The sequence below is a fragment of the Mesocricetus auratus genome, unplaced genomic scaffold (assembly GCF_017639785.1).
Source record: "Mesocricetus auratus isolate SY011 unplaced genomic scaffold, BCM_Maur_2.0 Super-Scaffold_100014, whole genome shotgun sequence".
In the NCBI taxonomy this organism is placed as follows: domain Eukaryota; kingdom Metazoa; phylum Chordata; class Mammalia; order Rodentia; family Cricetidae; genus Mesocricetus; species Mesocricetus auratus.
This window is the reverse complement of record NW_024429197.1, coordinates 47,435,071-47,456,096: the sequence shown is the minus strand read 5'-3', so window position 1 is coordinate 47,456,096 and position 21,026 is coordinate 47,435,071. Positions and strand designations below refer to the sequence as shown.

General features: G+C 39.4%; 1 protein-coding gene across 24 annotated transcripts in view; it reads right to left on the bottom strand.

The window, feature by feature from the left end:
- Elavl2 (ELAV like RNA binding protein 2) overlaps nucleotides 1-21,026 on the bottom strand; it is a 155,892-nt gene that overhangs the window by 3,467 nt on the left and 131,399 nt on the right. For all 24 annotated transcript variants that reach the window (XM_013116516.3, XM_021229618.2, XM_021229621.2 and 21 more), the window contains 2 exons: nucleotides 9,669-9,822; nucleotides 6,303-6,528 (listed from right to left, as the gene is read on the bottom strand). In XM_013116516.3, the coding sequence (XP_012971970.1) occupies nucleotides 6,303-6,528; nucleotides 9,669-9,822 (380 nt within the window). The remainder of the gene's footprint in view (nucleotides 1-6,302; nucleotides 6,529-9,668; nucleotides 9,823-21,026) is intronic.

Genomic DNA, 21,026 nt, shown 5'->3' with positions numbered 1-21,026 from the left:
CACAAAATATATGTGTGACGTCTCCAAACACTGGATCTTTTACTATTCCTGAGAGAATGGGCACCCACTGTTATAGAACACTGGCAATCTCTACAGGGTGAGTGTAGCAAAGAAAAAAAAGCAGTGGTCATCTGAAAAAAACAGCCAGGAACAAAATATGAAGGCGCTAGAACAGTTAACATCTGAGTCCCACTGGAACTGACCAGTACTTGCATAAACTTCATCACTTCTACTTGGCACAATTCCATTTGTTCCCGAGGATACTGAAGCACAGAAAAATTAACCAGGTAGCCTAAGCTCAAAAGGCTAGTAACTTCAGAGCTGTTTGATCTTTTAAAATCAAAGATATAGAATTACAAGTGCATAGACTTTTATAGACAAACTTGGCTGTATAGAATTTGTGTTATCCTGCGTTATCAATGTCAGGAAGACTATTGAGGGTGCCTCAAGTTTCTAGAATTCACCAATAAGTTACAAGTGAGGAGCAGGCATGTCTAATGCATAGCCATAAAACCATCCAACTGTGAGAATGCTCCCTACTCTCCAAAGACAGCCGAGTTCAGGGGTGAGGCACAATTATTTTGTCTTTTAACACCTGAGAAAGGGTAAGTGGGTGGATATCAGATTTTTTTTTTTTTGTCTAGCTCAAGCACACAGCAGAGCATGGAAGAAAAGGAACTCCTCTCAGTTTTTATAAAGGCCAGTGTATTCCTTCTGGTCTTTCAGATATGAAAGAATGTTGTCTTTGCACATCCTAATCTCAGTCTCCACTGGGCATTTGTGTGTTTTGTAAACATGAGAAGGAAATGTTGACTTGCTGTAATGTAAAGCGTGAGACAAGAGAACAGGTCACAGTGGCACGAGATCCTCCTCCGTTTATTTGGGCCTGCCATGTTCCATGGCCCTCTCAAATGTACTACTTAGCACAGACAGCCTGAGCATTGCATGTTTATCACATACCTGATGATTATGTATAAAAGTAAAAGTTACCAAAATAGTCACCCACCACTTAATGCAGGATGGAAACTAGAAGGCAGACTGGGTGAGAATATTTGCACACACAAAGCATAGAGCAGTTGCGAAGAGTACAGAAAGTCAGAGGACTTTGTGTTCTGCAGAGTGAAGATGAATAAAGATGTCATGCCTTTATATACAAAAAAACCACGGTTACAAACACCAAGAAAAATGGATGCAAATTTGCAACACCAGCCACAAAGCGACCTGATACAGAGAAGTTCATCAAATTACTGGAATGATAGATATGAAATGCATTTGACAAACGGTATCTGTGGGACAGATGAATGTATTGAAGTCCCTGTCCAAAGTGACTAAAGGATGAAATTCAGAAGCTCCATTTTCCCTCCACCCACTTAGGAGAGAGCAACCGAACTCCCAACACAGAATTTCCTTTCAATGTGTCTGCTTTTAAGATAGGATGGAGTCCAAACCTGCCATGGGAGTAAGCTACAAACACCGAGGGAAGACATCTCAGTTCCCAACTCTATCCCATCCCACAATCTCTAGGAAATCTAGGACTTTTCCACCTAAGTCTCTCCAGACCCTCAATGGGTCTCACAGCTGCCTGACCCGTGGGGTCGTATGGCCCCCTGATCTTCATTTATCTCCCGATTTTAGAGACAACTCAGTTGTCTATACCTCTCCCTCTCTCCCTCTCTCCCTCTCTCCCTCCTCCCCCTCCCCCATCAACAGGGGTGTGGGATACTGCTCTAGGAAACAGCCCAGGCACAGCACCTGGATGACTACATGCAGCTGAAAAACCAATTCTCCCTGATTCTCCTGCCATACATCTATGCGTCCCATTTGAATCTAGAGAAGGCAATGGGCACACTTCATTTGGACATCCAACAATCTTTGTCCAGCAGCAGGCAGCAAATTGTAAACTGTACAGCTACGGGAGAAAATGTCATATTACCCCTGGCACAGCTGTCATACCTTCACTTTATGTCCCACAGCTCAAGCACTACTTTCATACACGATCACCTAAAAATGAAAGTGGGGCCCAGTCTAGTGGCCTCTGCGGTAACATAGGGGCACACAATGATGACGTTTTCCACCATAGGAGTAAATGTTAAGGAGTCAATTGCATGTATATTTTGCTATTTAAAACCAGAATGTTCTTAAATTATATTTAACATATGGACTGCACCAATATCTGCATCTACTCTCCAGGGTATCATATGATTCCCAAGGAAGTCTGAGCCTTTCTGAAAGAAGGTGACCAATGTCACTCCCATTAGCTGGTATATAACTCAATTTTCAAACTTATTTGGAAGAGTAGATAGAAAAACCTAGCTTCGCTTAAGACATCCTTTACTTAAAGAAAGATTCCCAAGAGAAGGGAAATTGGATTGAGGATGATTCAGTGAGGAAAACTCAAGAAATAAAAAAGTGAACGAGTTATTTCCCTAATTCTCATAGAAACCACATCAGGAGGCTAAACACAAGTCAACTCAACATCTCTTACATGCAGTGAGAAAATTCAAAGTGATATATATTAACACTTTTTGAAGCTCACTTAAAGCAAAATCTTCTTTCCTAAGATACTTTAGGCAAATACGTCAGTATAACATTTATCGGTGCATTACTATATTGGATAGAATATACATTTCATCTTTTTCCTATCTTTGTATGTGTGGTTAGAACTCAGAGTTTCAAGTTCACTGACTATAGAGGCCCAATCCATGTGCACACAGATGCACAGTGAAGACATCTGGGAACAGTTCCTATCACCAAGATAATGTAATTCAGATTATTACTGGGCAATATTTTTAACAGCACCTTCCATCAGGTAGAACATCTTCATTTCAAAGCGGGGTATTTAGAAATACACCATAAAATTAAGGTATCTGCCTGATTTTCAAGCTATCTAGCTAGTAGGTTAAGGAAAGACCATATTGAAAGGGAAATTTTAAAAGTCAATTAAAGTCAGATATAATGTGAAAAAGACAATAAGAAAATATAATTCTGGGCACTGAAAGAATTATCAAACCTCTCTAAAGAATGGGGCTCATCAAAATGTTCCCTTATTCCGTAACATGGCATCAAGTCTTCTAAGAATGAGGAAAATTATTTATGAGGTTTGATGTCTTCCAACATAAGATCAAGCTAATGCAACCAGCAACATACCTGAAGCTCAACCCAACGGTTGACTTATGAGCTTCTCAAAAATACAAAATGACTCACAGAAGCAGACACATAGGTCACTGCATAGATCACTCAATAAAGTTAAATCTATCTCACAAGAATGAATGAGAAAATTTTCTGTTCAATTGAATCTGGAGATCCTGTACTAAGAATATGCTTAATGGGCTGAAATTGCATCATGTAACCAAATAAATTGTTTTATTTTGAAAACTATAAACACATCAACAAGCCCATCAGATTAGCAGTGTTTAAATAATTCAAATTATCAATACAGATTGAGCCATAAAGCTCATAAACCCACTTTTAAAATTAATCTTTATTACATGGAATTTTACTTTTTTATCTTCATGAGCACTGAAAGTCCTTTCCTCTTAATATCACTTATATTCTCCAGTCCTCTCAGATATCAAGGTACCAGGATAACATAAAAATACACAATGAGCTTTCTAAAATTCAAGCTGAGAAGTGGCAAACTCAAAGCAAAGGCATTATAACAATAAATATTATGAAGAAATAGCTGGACCTCCACTACAGAGACGGGCAAGATACCAACAAAACTTCAAGTCCTTAATTCAAGTGTCTCAAAAGCTCAAAGAGATCAATTTTCATTCAATAAAAAACATGAGGAAATTCAAGGCAATGATAAACAAATTAAAGAAACCTTTAAAAAGCACCAGTCCCACATCAGGATAAATCTGAATTGTAGAAATTAAGACTCAGCTTCTCCCAGTACATAGTCTAGATCAAACATACATTCTCTAGAACACTGGTACTTCATATTTTACCACTTAGACAGAGGCAGTGGGGGTAGGGATGAGCAGAGATGGGGGAGAGAACAAGAGTTTAAGAAGAGAAAGTTCTGTCCTAATTCCTGATTGCTTTCTGTTTTGCTCTCATTGGATCCGCTGGCAGCAGCTACTCCTCTGAGGCTACCCAGTTGATGTCAAACGTAGTGCATTAAGAAAAGCATTGCATAATCTAGTCCATAACTCCCAGTGATCTTCCTGCCTCAGCCTCAGGAGCAGCTTCAATGTACTGCAATCCTCACTTACTAATGACAGGTTTTCCTTTCAACTAATGTGACCTTGTGCCCCTTTTCTACAGTCTTTCTGTGAGGGCCAAAGAATCTCAGGTAATATATACTGCTAAAAGACTCTTTGTACTGTAAAATGGATGGAAGATAAGTTTTAAATTTAATCATGAGGACAACCTTGGAAAACTTTATCCCATCATCAAAAAATAAAAGGAAAGGGGGATTTACCGGAGGGACAGGAAGATTCAGTGAGGATGCTGTGGTGCCCACTGTCCAGCACTTGCTACCCACGTATGTGCTAGCCAGTGCTCAGGACTCTCAGTGCTACCTGTGAGTTCTCTGGTCTGGTCTTAAGAGTCTAGGAATGCTCTTCTAATAAGCAACAACCAAACAAAACGACAGCTTTAATTGAAAACAGTATAGCTTTCTTCTAACAGCAAACTAAAACTAACTGGTAAGGGGGACTAGTCAGAAAAGATGTCAGGGAGAAGGCATGCGTCTGTGACTGAAAAGGGGTGCTGTGATAATTTCCTCTACAGAAGGAAATAATCAAAGAGCTCATGTGCTTGTCCTTTACTTCAACTGTCACTACTTGTCACCAAGATCAAAGGTGACACACATTTTGTTTGTCCCAATGCTTTTTCTCTCAAAATTATAACAGCTAAACAAACTCAATGAACCAGGGAACTGGTCATCTTCATCAACACAGCCTTTGACAATGCCATCATTCTCCAGAGAGAATGCTAACTTAAGTAGGTATTCAACCTGGCATTTACAGAAATTTCCTTTCACACCTAAGTAACACACATAAGTATTTTTAGAAGGAGATATTTTAAGTTGATTTTTTTCCTTCTCTTTTCAACACTCCAATGTACCAATGGGGAAAAATGTATGTGACTAGGGCTAGAAAACATGTAAATTAAGCTTACAACATTTGTGATTATGTGTTTTGGTAATTAACTATTTTGTCTCAGGAAGGAAAGAATAAAGATTTACATGAACTTATAAAACGTTAACTTAGGAGTTATATGCAATGTGATTCTACCATACCAACTGGCCAAATGGTATTTACAACATCCTGGGAAATAAAAACTGGGTTACTTGTTCATAAAATCAGATGTTTACTACTCCAAGTCACTTTTTTTTTCACATACAGTTGTGCTCTGAATGACTCATGGTCTGGTTGTTAACTCAAGGACTAGCTTAATGCTAACTTGAGAACTTGGAGTATTTATGTCCACCAGTGACTTCACTCAGTGACTTCTTTGAGTTAATGAATCCGTGAATAACCACACAGAGGCAGAATCCAGACTGCCATTACTTTCTGTATGGCGTAGCAAATGACTTAGATTTTTAAAGAGCTGAAAAGAAAAAGAAAATGAGAAAGAAAAGAGAAAGGGAAATGGTAAGAAGGGAAAGGAGGAGGGGGCATGTTTGCAAAAACCATGACTCAGAAAATGTAATGTTATTTCCTCTCTGAACCATTATAGCTATATTGGTCAACCTCTAAATTGTATAAAAGGAGACAGGGGTCCACTTTTGGAAACTTAGGGCATTCACATAGGTAACGTATCTCTAACAATGTCTACATTCTGAGATAATACTAACTGAAAGAGCTCAACTTAACAGCTCAAACACAAAAATTCTTCTCAAGAAAACAGTAGCAAAAGGAAAACAGCACATCAGACTTTATTGTCTGTAGGTCGGGTTTTCTTAAACTGTGCTTGGGGCCCAGACACCTGTGGCTGCTGGGTACCATGAATGCTGCAGGGTGCTTAGCAGCATCCCTGGACTCTACCCACTAGATGTGAGTCACATCTCCACCCAAATTATGCCATCACGAATGACTACACTTTGGCAAATGTCTTTTGGAGGCAAAATCACTCCTGGAGGAGAACTGCTTTTACAGTAATTTGCCCCCACCTTCAAAAGTTGCTATTTCCCCAAGTATGTTTTCTCTGTGCCCATTAAAGAAAAATAAAGAAAGAAAACAACAGTAATGACAAACTCAGAGCAGAGATCTTGTTGATACAATTACTTGACAGTAAACCTGCACATTCTCCTCCAATTTATTAGCTGGGCACGAGAACTGGACCAGACTTACCTAAAACGCTGTGCCTGCTGAGCTAGCGGTCCTGGGTACCTTCTGTTTGGAGACTGGTACAGCTGGGAAAGGATGGCCTGATTGGTTTTTTGGCTTGGATTATTAGCAAACTTTACAGTGATTGGCTCTGTGGCACCAGGAGGTTTCTGGCCATTTAGGCCTTTGATAGCTTCTTCTGCCTCAATCCGCTTGTCAAATCGAATAAACCCTACACCCCTTGATATGCCTAAGGTAGATTTAAGTAAAGATTTGGGAAAGAGGGAGCAGGAGAGGGGAAGAAGAGAAGAAAGGATAAATTAATTTTTCCTTCTCACGAACATCTTTTCACCCACATATAACATTTGCCACAAAAATCACATCAGGAAGAAAATTTTACCTTAGCAATTCAACTTAGGATCTCAATTTTCTACCTTTTTTAAAATGCACAAAATGACCTATACAATGTGAGTTTTCACTATCACGTGCTTGTCAAGAAGCCAAGAAATCACAAAGTATATAAACCCATGCTTTCTTCCCCTGCATTCCTTCCTGCCTCCTATGCTTTCTGTAGTAACATCAACTGCATGCCTGAATTCCAATTTTCAAAGCATGCTATCAGACTGACAGCCCCTTCCCTTGAAATAAGAACAAAACCAAGCATTTACAAAAAAAAAAAAAACTCTAGAGCAGATATAGCTCAACTAAAATTCTAAGTAATACATTCATCTTAATCACATCATATAGCATGAAGGTCTCTCAAAATCTAGCCAGGTGGTGGTGGCACACACCTTTAATCCTAGCACTTGGGAGGCAGAGGCAGGCGGATCTCTGTTTGAGGATCTCTGCTCTGGTCTACAAAGCAGATTCCAGGAGAATCAAGGCACACAGAGAAACCCTCTGGTGAAGAACAAAAAAGGGAAAAAAGAAAAGAAAAAAATTGAAGATGGTCCTGCACATTCTGAGTCCCCCATGTTTCTCTTTAGCTATATATTACAGAAGTAATGTTGCATGGAGTAAAAGGTAAGACTTTCCAAGTTAAGTCAGTAGAACTGGTAGCTTCCTGGCTCCTCCAGCATTCCCCTTAACCAGCAATGGCAAAGCAAGGCATAAACATGCATTTTCCAGTTTACGAGAAACAGCAGCCTGATTCACAGCTCATTCCATTTAATCGTCACAGGCAGGTGAACAGATAATCACAGCTGGTCAACACAAGGTAAGCAGCTGCAGAGAAATGCCTTCTTGGCAACCAACCAGATTCTCACAGGACCAGGTTTTAGACTAGTAGGTAGGAAAGTACAGATAATTCCAAGTGGGCCAGTGAAGAAAGGAGGGGCTACCGAGAAAACCTAGACCATCTTAGAGCAACCTCAAAAGGAAAAGGGGTCTGTTTGCCTTACAACAAGCCTGGATAAGGCTCAGATTTTTCCTAAGGTAAATAAGGCATGTTCTACACATACGCTTAGTCTGATATCGTCTGTCACTTTGCCTTTTTTGTATAAATGACAATGAATTATAGACGGTAAACACTTGATGGCTGAATACCGAAACTGCTGGGCTTCATATCCCCCCTCCCCATTTCAGGGAAAGTACATGCTTTTCTTGAAAGTTGTAAGTATGAAGAAGAAATAATTATAAATATACCCTTTCATTTATCTACGGGCTCCTAACAACCCAGCTAATATATTTCCAACTCTCAGCAGGCTGAAGCAGGTGGTTTGCTACAAGTGTGAGATGCCAACTTGATCACAGAGTGAGATCTTGAATTTAAAATAAAGAAAAATGTAAAAAAACAAAAGGAAAGGAAAAAAATAACAAAACACATACAAGAAGAGAAAAAGAAAATAAAACACTGTAAATTTTGGCTGCTCCATTAGGAAAGCACAGATTAAAAACTGGCATCCTCAAAGGTGAGACTACTTAAAGTGTGTGTGTGTGGGGGAGAAGGTGCCTATCCTCAGGGTTGAGTAAATTTGGAGTAGGACCCCAGAATTTGTAGTTCTAGAAATTTCTATCAGGCTGCTGATGCCAGGGGTATGGGCCACACTAAGGAAATACTAAGTCTGTCCACCTGTCATCCTTCACACTCCGGAAGGGCAATTATTAAAGGGAAGAGACAGGATTTCCATATCATAGATGAAGCCTAGTCTCAGTCCACCAATTTCTCATTAGGTACAAAATTCTTTTTAAAAAATGCTATGAATAAAGAGGTATTTCTGTTGCTTGGAATAAATCTTGTTTGAATTGTTATGCTTGGATTTCTACTCAGCCTCGTGAACAGTGTGAGTGTGTGCAATGCACCACAGTGTGACACAGTGGCATCAGGAGGATCGTGGAACAGCTATTGCAGCTGACGCCCTGTCTTGTACACTCGCAGACTTCCTCAAGGCAGCACAATCTACAGGTCATTCTCACAGGCAAGTGTACACACTGTTGAGTCTCTACCCAGAAGCCTATGAAGAGCACTTCCTGTGAGGCCAGTTAACAACACAGAAAGGAAAAGCAGACCACTCTGGCCAAATTCACAACTGAACTGATCTCCACTTGATGACTAAAACTGTGGTCTGATTTTTACTCCAGGGATAATCTGCTCCTTTCTTACAATAAAAACTCACACATTGTAATATATGGTATCACAATATGACTGGCATGGAAATAAAGCACTCCAGGTGACTTTCCACCCCCTCCTTTTCATATTTCTCTGCTTTTAAAATGTTTGAAAAGGACGAGTATTGCTTTTATAGTAGAAAACTGTGTAACTTGTTTTAAAAATCTGTAATAATCCAATCCATATCAACAGCTTTCCGTTAGCTAACAGTGCTGGCAGAAGTGCTCCTTACATATAAACTTCTAATGAACATCTTCTCATTTCATTTGGTCAAAAGTTGCATTAGGCACAAAACAAACTGCTACGACTCAAAATTCCATCCTCTGCCGTATGCCTGTATGGCACAGCAGAGCCCTGGAAAACTGCCTCCACAGCAATTACCAGAGTGGATTCAGCCTCATCCTGCTCACAGTACCAGCTGCATACTGCTGCAGTAAATTTTGCTTTTCACAAAAATAAGATTGTTTATAAGGAGGATAGGGGCCTTTTTCACACAGAGGCTTGAAAATGAAGATTATAGCATCTATAAATTTATTACAAGCCATGAAACAGGCTTCAAACCTGCACCTTCAGGGTGGAAATGACTCAAGCTTGCTCAGTCTACTCCACAATCTATTTCTGTCCATGCATATTTATGAACAATTCCAGCAGAAAATTGCATTTTCTGGCCCACATATACCTTTGATGTGTTCTAGAGGCAAGACTGCTGTGTGAGAAGACAGAATATTTCACAATCTGCCCATCAGGGAGCACAAGACTATCCAGAACCACTGCCCACTTACCAGTCACCTGGTCGACAAGAATGCGAGAAGTAATGATGCGCCCGTACTGTGAAAACAGCTGCTCCAACTCCTTCTGGGTCATGGTTTTTGGAAGCCCACTGACATATAAGTTTGCATCTCTGATAGAAGCTGAACTTGGGCGAGCATAGGAAACCTGAAAAGAGGAATAAGGTTAAGCATACTGGCATACTCACTCCTTTCAGAAATCCAATAATGCCTACCTTGACAATTTCTCCGTAAGGGGCAGCTAGCAAACACTGGCCTTAATATAAGTAGGATGCTGTTTATTCATTTGGGGGAGAGGGGTTCCAGACAAAAATGAAATGCTATTTCTCCATGGAACATCTGCTCTAAACATTATCTGTGCGATCTTGAACGAGACTAGCAGTACACAAAGCATGGCACACTAATGGGAGCAGGCTGTTCTCAGTGAGGCCAACAGGAAACAACAGATGTGTTTGAAGTTATCAGATACATCTTATGACTTATTTTCCACCCTCTACTATCTTTGGATGTGGTGGTGTCCATTTAAAAATATGTAGCTGGTACTAGTGAAGGTCTTCTAATTTATATCATATAAACTCCCAGATTTAGACACACTAAGGAGTCATAACCTTTTTTGTTCATTGTCTTCTCATCCATGAGTTCACGATCTTCATTTTTAGACCCCAAGTGTTTTTACTGCTATTTAATGTTCTCTCAAAAAATCTTTTAAAAATTATTTGTAAAATTTTTTCATACAATAAAATTTCATCATATTCTTTCCCCTCCCCCAAATCTTCTCAGATCCAACACCCATCTTCATGTTGTTTCTCTATCTCAAAATAAAACAACTAGTGAAGTCCACCAAACTAAAGACAGAAAAGAGAGTCCATTTTGTGTTGGCCAATACTCCTGATCATAAGGCTTCCCCTGGAATGTGGTTGATATACCCAGTGTCACTTCATTGGATAAAACTGATTTTCCCTCTTCCAAGCACGTACCAATTACAGACAGCTTTTCGGCTAGTGATGGGACCTTGTGTTGGGATTTGTCTGACCGGAACTTGTGGGGTCTTGTGCATGCTGTCACAGTGTCTGATCTGTAAGCTCCTGTGTGTATCAGCCCCGTGGTGATGTATTTCCTTGGAGTTGTCCATCTTCTCTGGATCTTAAATCTTTCTGTCTCCCTTATACTTAAAGTCTTTTAATGAAAGTATCCTAGACTGAACAAGATGGAAGACAAAAGGTCTGCACTAGTTTATCGTCATCACTATTAAGGTCTTGCTCATCATTGAATCCTTAATGTTTAGAAATGACCAAAATGTGGCCAATGCAAAAATATGTGTGAATACACCACCACACTGGACCACAGCATTTGTGGCAGAGTCCATCATCTCATCTAGATTTCTTGCTCAAGCTTAAATCCATACGTGCTTTGCCCCATCATATAAGCACTATTTAGACACCTACGGATGCCCTAAGTGATTCCCGATCATACTCCCTTTGGTTTGCCTGTGATCTCTTCAGGAATGCCCAACTATATATGGACAAAAATTTTGCAACGAGGCCTGTCTTCTACATCATTCATAAAAATAGGCAAGGCCTCTAACTCTTAGATTGACTTGGTTTTAACAGGATAAATGAAAGACCCAGAAACTGATATTGGTGTTCAAACTTCAAGCTGCAGATCAGAAAAGCAAAGTAGCTGACTACAGCTCTTACTACTACCTCAGGCTGAATGGGCTGATTCTGCTGCCTCTCCTCAGGATGGCTGGAGAATTCTGAGACTGAATGTCTTCCTATCCTTAATGCGGGTGGAAAATGAATGTCTGATACTAATTACTGAAGACTGCTCCTATTTTTTATATCCCCCTAGTGCTGGGATTAAAGTCATGTGATCCCAGGTACTGAGATCATCTTTGTGTGAACTGTTTCTCTTTAGGACTGGATCAACCTTGTGTAGATTTGGGTGGCCTTGGACTCACTGAGATTGTCTACCTGTTAATCTCGAGTCCTAGGATTAATGGTGTGTACTACCACCTTGTAGATTCTGGCTGCTGGGGTTAAAGGTATGTGCTTGGCTCCTATGGCTTGTGGCTGACATTGCTTTCTGAATCCTCAGGCAAGTTTTAATAAATCATAAATAATATATCACCCCACTTGCTAGACTATCACGATATGATTATTTCTGCCTGATCATATTACCTAGTAGTACCCATCTTTAATCAGGCTTATTATTCCAAAACTAATGTTTTAATAACTAAAGCATCAAACATTTTTTTTTGGTTTATGCCTTCAGGTCTTTGTCACTTTTAAAAAGAACTTTCTAGGAAATAAGATAAAAGATGAAAACATATGAAGTTTTGAGTATCTTGTACCCTTGCCCCAACAGGGCTTACATTTACTACCCTATACTTATTCAATCGGTTTGCTCACTAACAAGTGAAAATACAGATGCTGTTCCAAGGGCTTATTTGAAAGTCGCATTATCCTGTCCTGTCCTACACAAAGAAATCTGGCACAAGAGTGAAGAGAAAATATGCATATATACTCTTTTCTCTTTGCACCTAGCTACTTAGTAATGAACACTTGTAAGTACAAAAAGGGGAAAAAAGGAGGAAAACTTGAAGTAATCAAAATAATAAAAGCAAAAATTCAGCCTTGGGACTTCTGTACCTATGATCCCACAGTCACTGAAGTGTGTTTGAATCCAAGTCATGTGAATACATTAATACCAAGGCTCTTTTCTGGACTGATTTGCAATCATCTAAGGAAACTGTACAATCGGCACTTGGCCCACTTCTGGACTGACGATTTCATGGCTTTATTTCTGTAGCAGGGAGCCAGTCAGCAGTCGCTCTGCCTTGAAACATGTGACTGAAATGCACTCTGTGAAAATGGGCTACAGGTCATGCATGAGCACTTATGCCCTGTTGATGAGTGATAAAGCAAGAAGGAGACGCAGGCACAGGGTTCAAGCTTAGCATGAGGCAAGAGTGTCACAGTGGCGAAAGGTGACAAGTCTCCAATCAGTGAGTCTAGTTCAAAGCTAGGTTCAATTCATTACACATCCTGTTAAATTGGGATGAACTCCTTAATCTTATTATATCACATAAACCATAGAATTTTACCTGCTTAAAAGTAGTTCTTAGGAATAAATAGATTCTTTTTAGTATGCTTGGCATTTTTTAGAGTCTAATCATTGGGGTGGCTGTGTTATAAATCTTACCTCTACATGCATCTGAGTATGTCAAGATCTCCATGATTAAGTTTGGAGGAACTGAGTCCATCACCACTTTCCAGAGTCATTTACTCATGCGGTGACATTCACTGCTTTGTATATTTCAGACGTGTGTGGGCGAGGTGTTTTAAGTTATCCTTAAATATATTTAGGATAAAGGGCTTATATTTAGTGATTATGTAAAACCTGAAAGCATACTGGGATCAGTTGCCCTTCCCTCAATATCCATTCTTTTGTTTTGCTTGCTTTCCTCTTTGTTTGGTCTGGCTTTTGAAACAGGACTTCATTCTTTAGCCTAGGCTGGCCTGGAACTCACTATGTAGCCCAGGTTACCTTCAAACTTAGATCAATCCTCCTGCCTCAGCCTGTGGGTGCTTGGTTACAGGTATGAACATCCATAGTAACTTTACTATACACATTTAAATGCACATTATTTCATTCCAAATCATCTTTTAAAGACTCTAAGACAATCTTATAACAGCTTTCTTCATAACGCTGTCAAAGAACCGGTTTCCATTACTATATACAGAACAGAGATGATAGAATACACTAAATCCCATGATGGTAACAAACACTGCTTAACAATGAAACCATGCTCAAGCTTAGGGTTTTGCCAGATATAAATCATGATCAAATAGTTTTCTTTCTTTGCCTTCAACTCCCTTGTGAGGCAGGCAGGTCACACATAAAAGAGGTAGAAGAGGTAAAGGTAAGACAAACCCCATGTCTGAGGTCATACACAGCTGCTGCTGAGTTCTGGGTTCACCAACTGATGTTGGCTCTGTGCCTTTTCCTCCTGGTCCAGCTCTCTTCCCACATTGTCATACTATTGGAACTAGCTTGTCACTTCACTTGTTTTAAGAGTTCAGAATTTTTAAGTAACTCTAGACTGTTTAAGACATATCTATAAACTAAGCAAAGATAGCAGAAAAGATGTCACTAAACCAGTTATTTTTATGTCATATGAATTAAAGTATTTCAAAGTAGCTTTTCAAAATTTATTTATTTATTATGTATGCAGTGTTCTGTCTGCAGAACCAGAAGAGGGCACCAGATCTCGTTATAGATGGTTGTGAGCCACCATGTGGTTGCTGAGAATCGAACTCAGGACCTCTGGAAGAGTTGCCAGTGCTCTTAACCTCTGAGTCATCTTTCTAGCCACAAAGAAGCTTTTCTTAAGAGTAATGATCACTAGTTGAGATTAACTGCAAAAACTGCCCATCACAATTAAAATTAGTTTTATTATACCCTCTAATCCATATAAATAAAGAACGATACCCACAGGAATGTCCAAGAAATGTAAGAAAGGGTACCCATGCTGACCCTTTTCTCATAATGCACCAGGTTCTATCCTATATCTAAGTTTTTCAGAATTAAAGCTGCTGTCAGGAATGTCGCTGTCAACATCATCCTGCCTTCTAAGAAAAGGAAAACAATTCTTCAATTTCAGAGAATTATGAATACTAAGTACACTTTAGATTACAGTGGGAACCCTTGTAGAAGGATGAGGATGTTCACTACAGGCATTTACATCAGTTATCAGCCCAACATACCTAGTAATTATCAGTAATGGTCACCATTCTGACTTTGTTGTGAATTGGATGGATGCCTTATCAGTCCTCACCTAGAGAACCACACTGGGGGTGTCTCCATCTTCAAAGTGTCAAACACCCTTGTGAGTCTTTAAAACTAAATTCCCTCAGACAAGTCTCACATGAGTTTTCTCTACATGATGAATTCTGTATTAGAAAAACTTCAATACAACGAATCTCCAGCATATGTTCTAGTGGGGGGCCAATAGCTTCTCCCTTCAGAAAATGTGAGCTGATCTCTAATCTACAGTCATTGGATTAATATATGGGTTTGTACCTTAAAATTTCACTGCCATTTAAACAGGTGAATATTTAATGCCTGAGGAGCAAGGTTATGAAATGTCAAAACTACTAAGTGAAGGATCTAATTTAAGAGGCAGCCAGAGCGTCTGCAATTTAAATATTTAAAGATGATACAGGGAGTACAAAAACTGAACACCAATCTGCTTCCAAGATAGCAATTTAAAACTCAGGTTTATTCTGGAATTTCTCACAAGCCTACAAGTGATATAATAAACCAAGACAAGCAATACTGAGGCTACTTGAGGGAAGGAGGAGGGAGGGAGAAGCAGCAGGCAAAGAGACCCTCTAGCCAATGGCTTTCCAAAGTGCTCCTCACAAATGAGATTATACCGGACAAACAGAAAAAAACAAACTTAACCAAAGTAATTAGTTCCCCAAAATAGAGTACTCTGAAACACGCTATATTCTTTGTAATTAAAAACCCATTTCTTCATCATCAGCCAAAACTAATTACACATTAAACATGCAAAGATGAGTAACACATATACTAAGAGCAAGCTATTGAAACACGTTAATCAAAATACACAGAATTAAAGGGAACAAAAATATCTTACGGATAAGAACCGGTGCTTCATTAAGCGTGAAGATTACTATCTTAGAACATTAGTGCATTCCACAGAAGCCATCTGAAGCAATTCCATCCAAAAGCACTACTGCCCTGTCTCTGAGTCATCAAGAGGAACATCAGAAGTAGTAATGGTAATACTGGTAGATTAAAGTGGTATGATCCACAAATGAACAAACAATCCCTTTCTTTTTAAACTATGAACATCTGAAAAAATCACCCACTGACAAGATCACCAACGAATAACTTTTATCATTTGTCAACTATTGACCCATAACTACAAACATTAAACTTGAAAATTAGATACTTGCCACTTTGGACATTTTTTTTAAAGCCTTGTTCATTTTCTTCTAGCTGAAAAGCGTAGAAAAGGTCATACTTATGCCCATTTACACTCCACATTAATTGCTGTTCATATCATAAAGCGAAAGCCTGAAGTGACTATCACTAAATTCAAGTTGGCTCTCAGTATACTAAGTGAAAGCAAAGCATCATGGTTCCAAGTCTGGCTGCTGCATGAATTCCTCCTGAGGGACTTAGAACACACACAGAGGGATTCAGCCTCAGAACACAATTCAGGCCACAGACCTCAAGATGTACCCAAAGGGAAGAGGTGGGCTTTGATCAGTTTCCACATGCAAAACGCTATCAGAGGCACCTCTGAAAACACACCAAGCATATGCATTACCATGGTGGCAAATGAGAAAGGCTGACGGTGCAGAATAAAGACTAGCTCTAGCATTTATGTTGGGGCTAAAGGAAATGATCACTTCTAGCTAACAGCTTATATTACACATTAGCATAGTTTCCTTTGATATTCCAAGATACAGAAGTTAGAAAACATCACCAGTGGAAAAAATACGGAATTTCAAGTTTATTTAAAATAATAATGTTTTGACTAAAAGTGATTGCTTCAACTCAACTGAGGTCAGAGATACCAGGGAACACTTTTGATAGTGTTATTTTCTGTTTAAAATGCCTGGAGCATTTCCTATTGCTTTTAGAGAAACCTAAAATTTCTTGGACTTTTACGCTCAGGGCACTGCATACTTTTTCTATATAAATTCAAATAACCTACAGTTTCTCTGGGCTTCCTGCTTCCTTGCTTCCTCATGTTAAAAAAAGCTGCTGCTCTCACTCACCTATATTTCAGTCATTTCTGACTTCGTGCAGACAGATGTATCTAGTCTAGTACTACATAAAAGTCAATGTTTGCCAGTCCCATCCACTGTAGTCTGAATCCCATGCCTCATTACCTGCACCTACAGTGCACTGATTGTGCTGGTCTCGCAAATACTAACTGAAGCAGGGCAAGCCTACTTTTATCCTGTCTTATTAGTAACATGACTCTTTGAAATAAGGAAATAACCACTATACTACTTTGCATGCATTGGTATCAACCACTCATTTATTGGGATGAAGATGGTATGCAATCGTAGTGAACTAACATGGTGAGTTTATAAAACTGTTTCTAAGACAAGCCACAAATCCGATATGGAGCACCGAAAATTCAAAGTAAATGTTACTAATATAAGGGACTGTCAATGATATTTAAACATGCTTAACGGGAAGTTTTAGCTCTTAAATTGAGGTTTTTAAATCCCTGAAAGAAACAATCTTCAAAAGAATAATATGGTGATAGTGGGGCAGGGGTAGGGCTTAGTGTTGGAATAAAAAGAAGACATAGATCATTTAATTCCATTTCTTTACACATAGAAAAGACAGCTGTGACACAGAAAGGCAAGTAGCTTTTCCAAAGACACAGAGAGGACAATCAGGTGCTCCACTTAGAGGTATGACTCTTTTATCCCTGCATTTTTTTCATTATACCATTTGTTGAAACGTGCGTGGCCTTTGTACTCACAAATAACTGGTGAAATGTCAGTCAATAAAAGGATGAGCAGCTGTTACCAAGAAGATACCCGAAGAGATGCTGTAAGAAGTTAAGGATCTTTGCTTTGATAAATTAAATATTCTGTTATATACGTATAAGAACTGTGAAACATGGATGGTGAGAGGGCTCAGTGTGTAAAGAACTTGTCATGCAAGCCTGACAAGTCCAGTCTCTGTAACCCACATAAAGGTGGAGGGGGAGTTGTTCGCTGACCTCCATGTGTGTGCACACATACACAGTAGTGATAATAATAATGTTTTTAAGAATATGAAACAAATCAAGGGGAGTACTTGGTTAGTACAGGACAGAACTTCTTTTTTTTTTTTTTTTTTTTTTTTTGGTTTTTCGAGACAGGGTTTCTCTGTAGCTTTGGAGGCTGTCCTGGAACTCGCTCTGTAGACCAGGCTGGCCTCGAACTCACAGAGATCCACCTGCCTTGCCTCCCGAGTGCTGGGATTAAAGGCGTGCGCCACCAACGCCCGGCTCAGAACTTCTTTCTACTACTAATACCCAAGATAAATTCAGGCTTTGTGTTAAAAGAAATAAATCTTTGGAGGCAGGCCAGCAGAGTAAAAAGAAAAACTAAGAATCTTGACATTCCACCAATTTATACTAATTGAAATACACCTATAATACAAGTTCTCCTATATCAAGTGCTTTCTGTCTCTTTTGAAAATCATACACCATTTAAAAGACAGACACAACTGGCTGTTTACAACTATGGAGGCTTCTCAGCCTCATAGCAGTTTTAAATTTCATTAAGTAAAAGTCAAGGCGATTGACCTTAGCTCCAACATAAAGACAAAGCTAAGAATAAGAATAACTGATCGCAAGACAAAAGATGAATGGCAAAGAAAAGCAAAAGCACACTGGTTCTAAGGGTTGTGCCAAGCAAACTAGCAACTGCAGAATTGATATATGTGCTTTCCTTTTATATTTGGTGTAAACACAGTCTCTGAGCATGGCACCAAGCAGAGTTAAATGGAACCAATTCCATCCAAGTGTACCAGTTAAAAGAGAATCCAAATGGCTGTGGTGGAGGACATGATTCTATCTTCTCAGGTATGATAGTTGGTATAGAATTCTGGCCCTATACTCTTGTTTCTCTTTGGCTGTAGCAGGCATACAGCTTAATGAGGCCCTTTCAAGGTAGTAACACCAAATGGCATGTATGTGACCAAGACAGTCCCAAGACACAACAAAACACAATGTTTTCTAAGTTCCTAAGGCATTTCTGCATGTGAACAGCAATTAAAAATGAAACTAAGTATTGCAATTCACAATTGATGAAAGAAAACCTCAAGTATTATTATTATTATTAGCTTTGATTTCAGATAAGAAGGCACAGTGGGGACAACTTGGTATGTGATGTTTTAGAGGACAATGGTTCAGATATTGCACATATATAGATTGCCAAAAATCTACTGTAATTACTGAAGTTTGTGTTTCAGGACTATGAATTTTATAACATGGCAGCAGACCTAACGACATGGAGTGAAGGAAACCTTACCAAAAGCAGAGACAACATCAAGAATCCTTTTTACGGGGAGAGGGGATAGAGTGTGGTGGAGGAAGGCAGGGAATCTTGCCATGTAGCCTAGGCTGCAACCCTCATGACTCAGCTTCCCAAGTGCTGGGATTACATGTGGGCATCACCACATGAGTCATGCTGAATCTTTACATGAGCCAACAGAAGAGCCTTACTCGGTTTTTTTTTATTTCCAACTAAACAATTACACATTAAATATCTCACCGTCTTAGTCCCTCCAGCATAGAGTTGTTAGTATCTATATCTAATTTTTTAAAAGGGTGCAAAATGAGAAATGATAACTTTAGAGGGCAATAATAATAGAAATAATAAATTTAACAGAGGAACATTCAACACCAGATCAAGGCTTTGTGTACGTTTCTAGCATAGGATGGGCTAGTTCCAATTCTCTACACATAAGTTGCCTAATGTTTCAATGTGATTCCCTAATAGAATACTTTAGCATGTGACAAAGTGCATAACACAAATATGCTATGACAATGTTCAATAGATTTAAAGGGAGATCTTGGTATTTAGTGGTCAGGACTTCTGTGTGAGGAGTCTTCAATGCTGCCAGGCATCAGCTGCCTCAGAGCTTCTGCACAGGACAACAGCATTACTACTCAGAGCCTTCATAAGTTTTAAGATATTCCAGGGCTGAAATCAATTCTTAACTATATGCCTGTTTTACAGCCCCCCCACCAAGTAGGCACTCCAGTATATGATGAATGAATATAACTCAGGGATTTGGGAAGGAGCTACCTATGAAGTACCTCTCCAGCTCGATGATTAGAAGTTGTGATATTCAGAGACTGAGCTGATAACCAGGGAGCCTGCATGAGACTGACCTAGGCCTTCTACATATATGTGACAATTATGTAGCTTGGTCTATTTGCTGAACTCATAACAATGGGAGCAGAGGTGGTCCAAAATGTTTTGGCTGGCTCTTAGGAACCTATTCCTCATATTGGGTTGCCTTGCCCAGACTAAATACAAGGAAAGATGCTTAGTCTTATAGCAACTTGATATGCCATGCTTTGCTGACACCCATGGGAAGCCTGCCCCTTTTTGAACAGAAATACAGAAGGACTGGATGTGGGGTGGGGGGATGGGAAAGAGGAGGGAGGAGAAACTGGGGTCAGGATATAAAATACATTAATTAAAAAAATAAGTCACGATATTTGCCAAAAAATGTTCAACTGGCATTTATGCTTCCTGGGAAACAACAGGGGTTAAACTGCTTGAAGAAATCAAGATGTCTTCATCCACTTATAGCGAGCCATTTTCCAATAATGGCTTCCAAAGGGTTCTTTCAAAATTCTGAAACTTGAACTGAGGATATGTCTAACTGTTCCAATATATCTCCTAAAACATCCTAGGCCATAATGTATTTATTTGTATATGAATGTTAGTATATCTCTAACAGTGTCAAATGGTTAAAATGCTGGCTTGGAAAGGTAAACATGTGTATTTACTTTAAGTAATCTCATCTCTAGTGCTGGCTGAAAATGTATACAAAAGTAAGAATAGCTAAGCAAGCCAGCTTTGGTACATTTGATATCTTAGAGCTTTCACCATCTCTACCTAAGGTCTGAGAAGAAGAGAGGACACTATGAGTCATGGGCAGTAGGCAGATATGGGCTGATAGGATGCGTAGGGAAAATCTCACTTGAAGGAAAAGTTCAGTTAAATCTTCAGAAAAAGACAAGTCCTTCAGACATCCATTGTGGGGTCGCATCTTTAAAGTTTAACTATACCAAATAGGAAGCAACAGAGTTTTGCACCACACACCCAACATTAGAGATGGCTTTTGAAAGTACCCAGAAATGTCATTTTTAGTGGCACTGAAGTTACAAGGTTCTGCACTTTTGAGCATGTGAGCATGTCTCCTAACAGAAATCCCTGAAGAACAAACTACTAGCAGCAGGCAAAGGTAATGTTCGTTAAACAGATAATAAGCCAAGCAAGTGCTTCTATGACTGAATAAAACTGGTAAGGGCAGGGGTGTGTGTTGGTATAAGTGGAGAAGGAGAGAAGGCGAGGAGATGGGAGTGAGCTCTGAATTCCTAAGGATAAGGAGCCAACCCAGACAGAATACAGATGCTGACACCACTGAAATGGTAAGCTGGTGCAGCTCATGAGAACAAGGAGGAATGGCTGAAAAGTGGAAGAATCAGCTAAGAAGATAAGGGCATTTTCCCATCGTAACCTAGACAAAAGAGAATAGCCAACACCAGTGTGCCTGTCAGTCTTA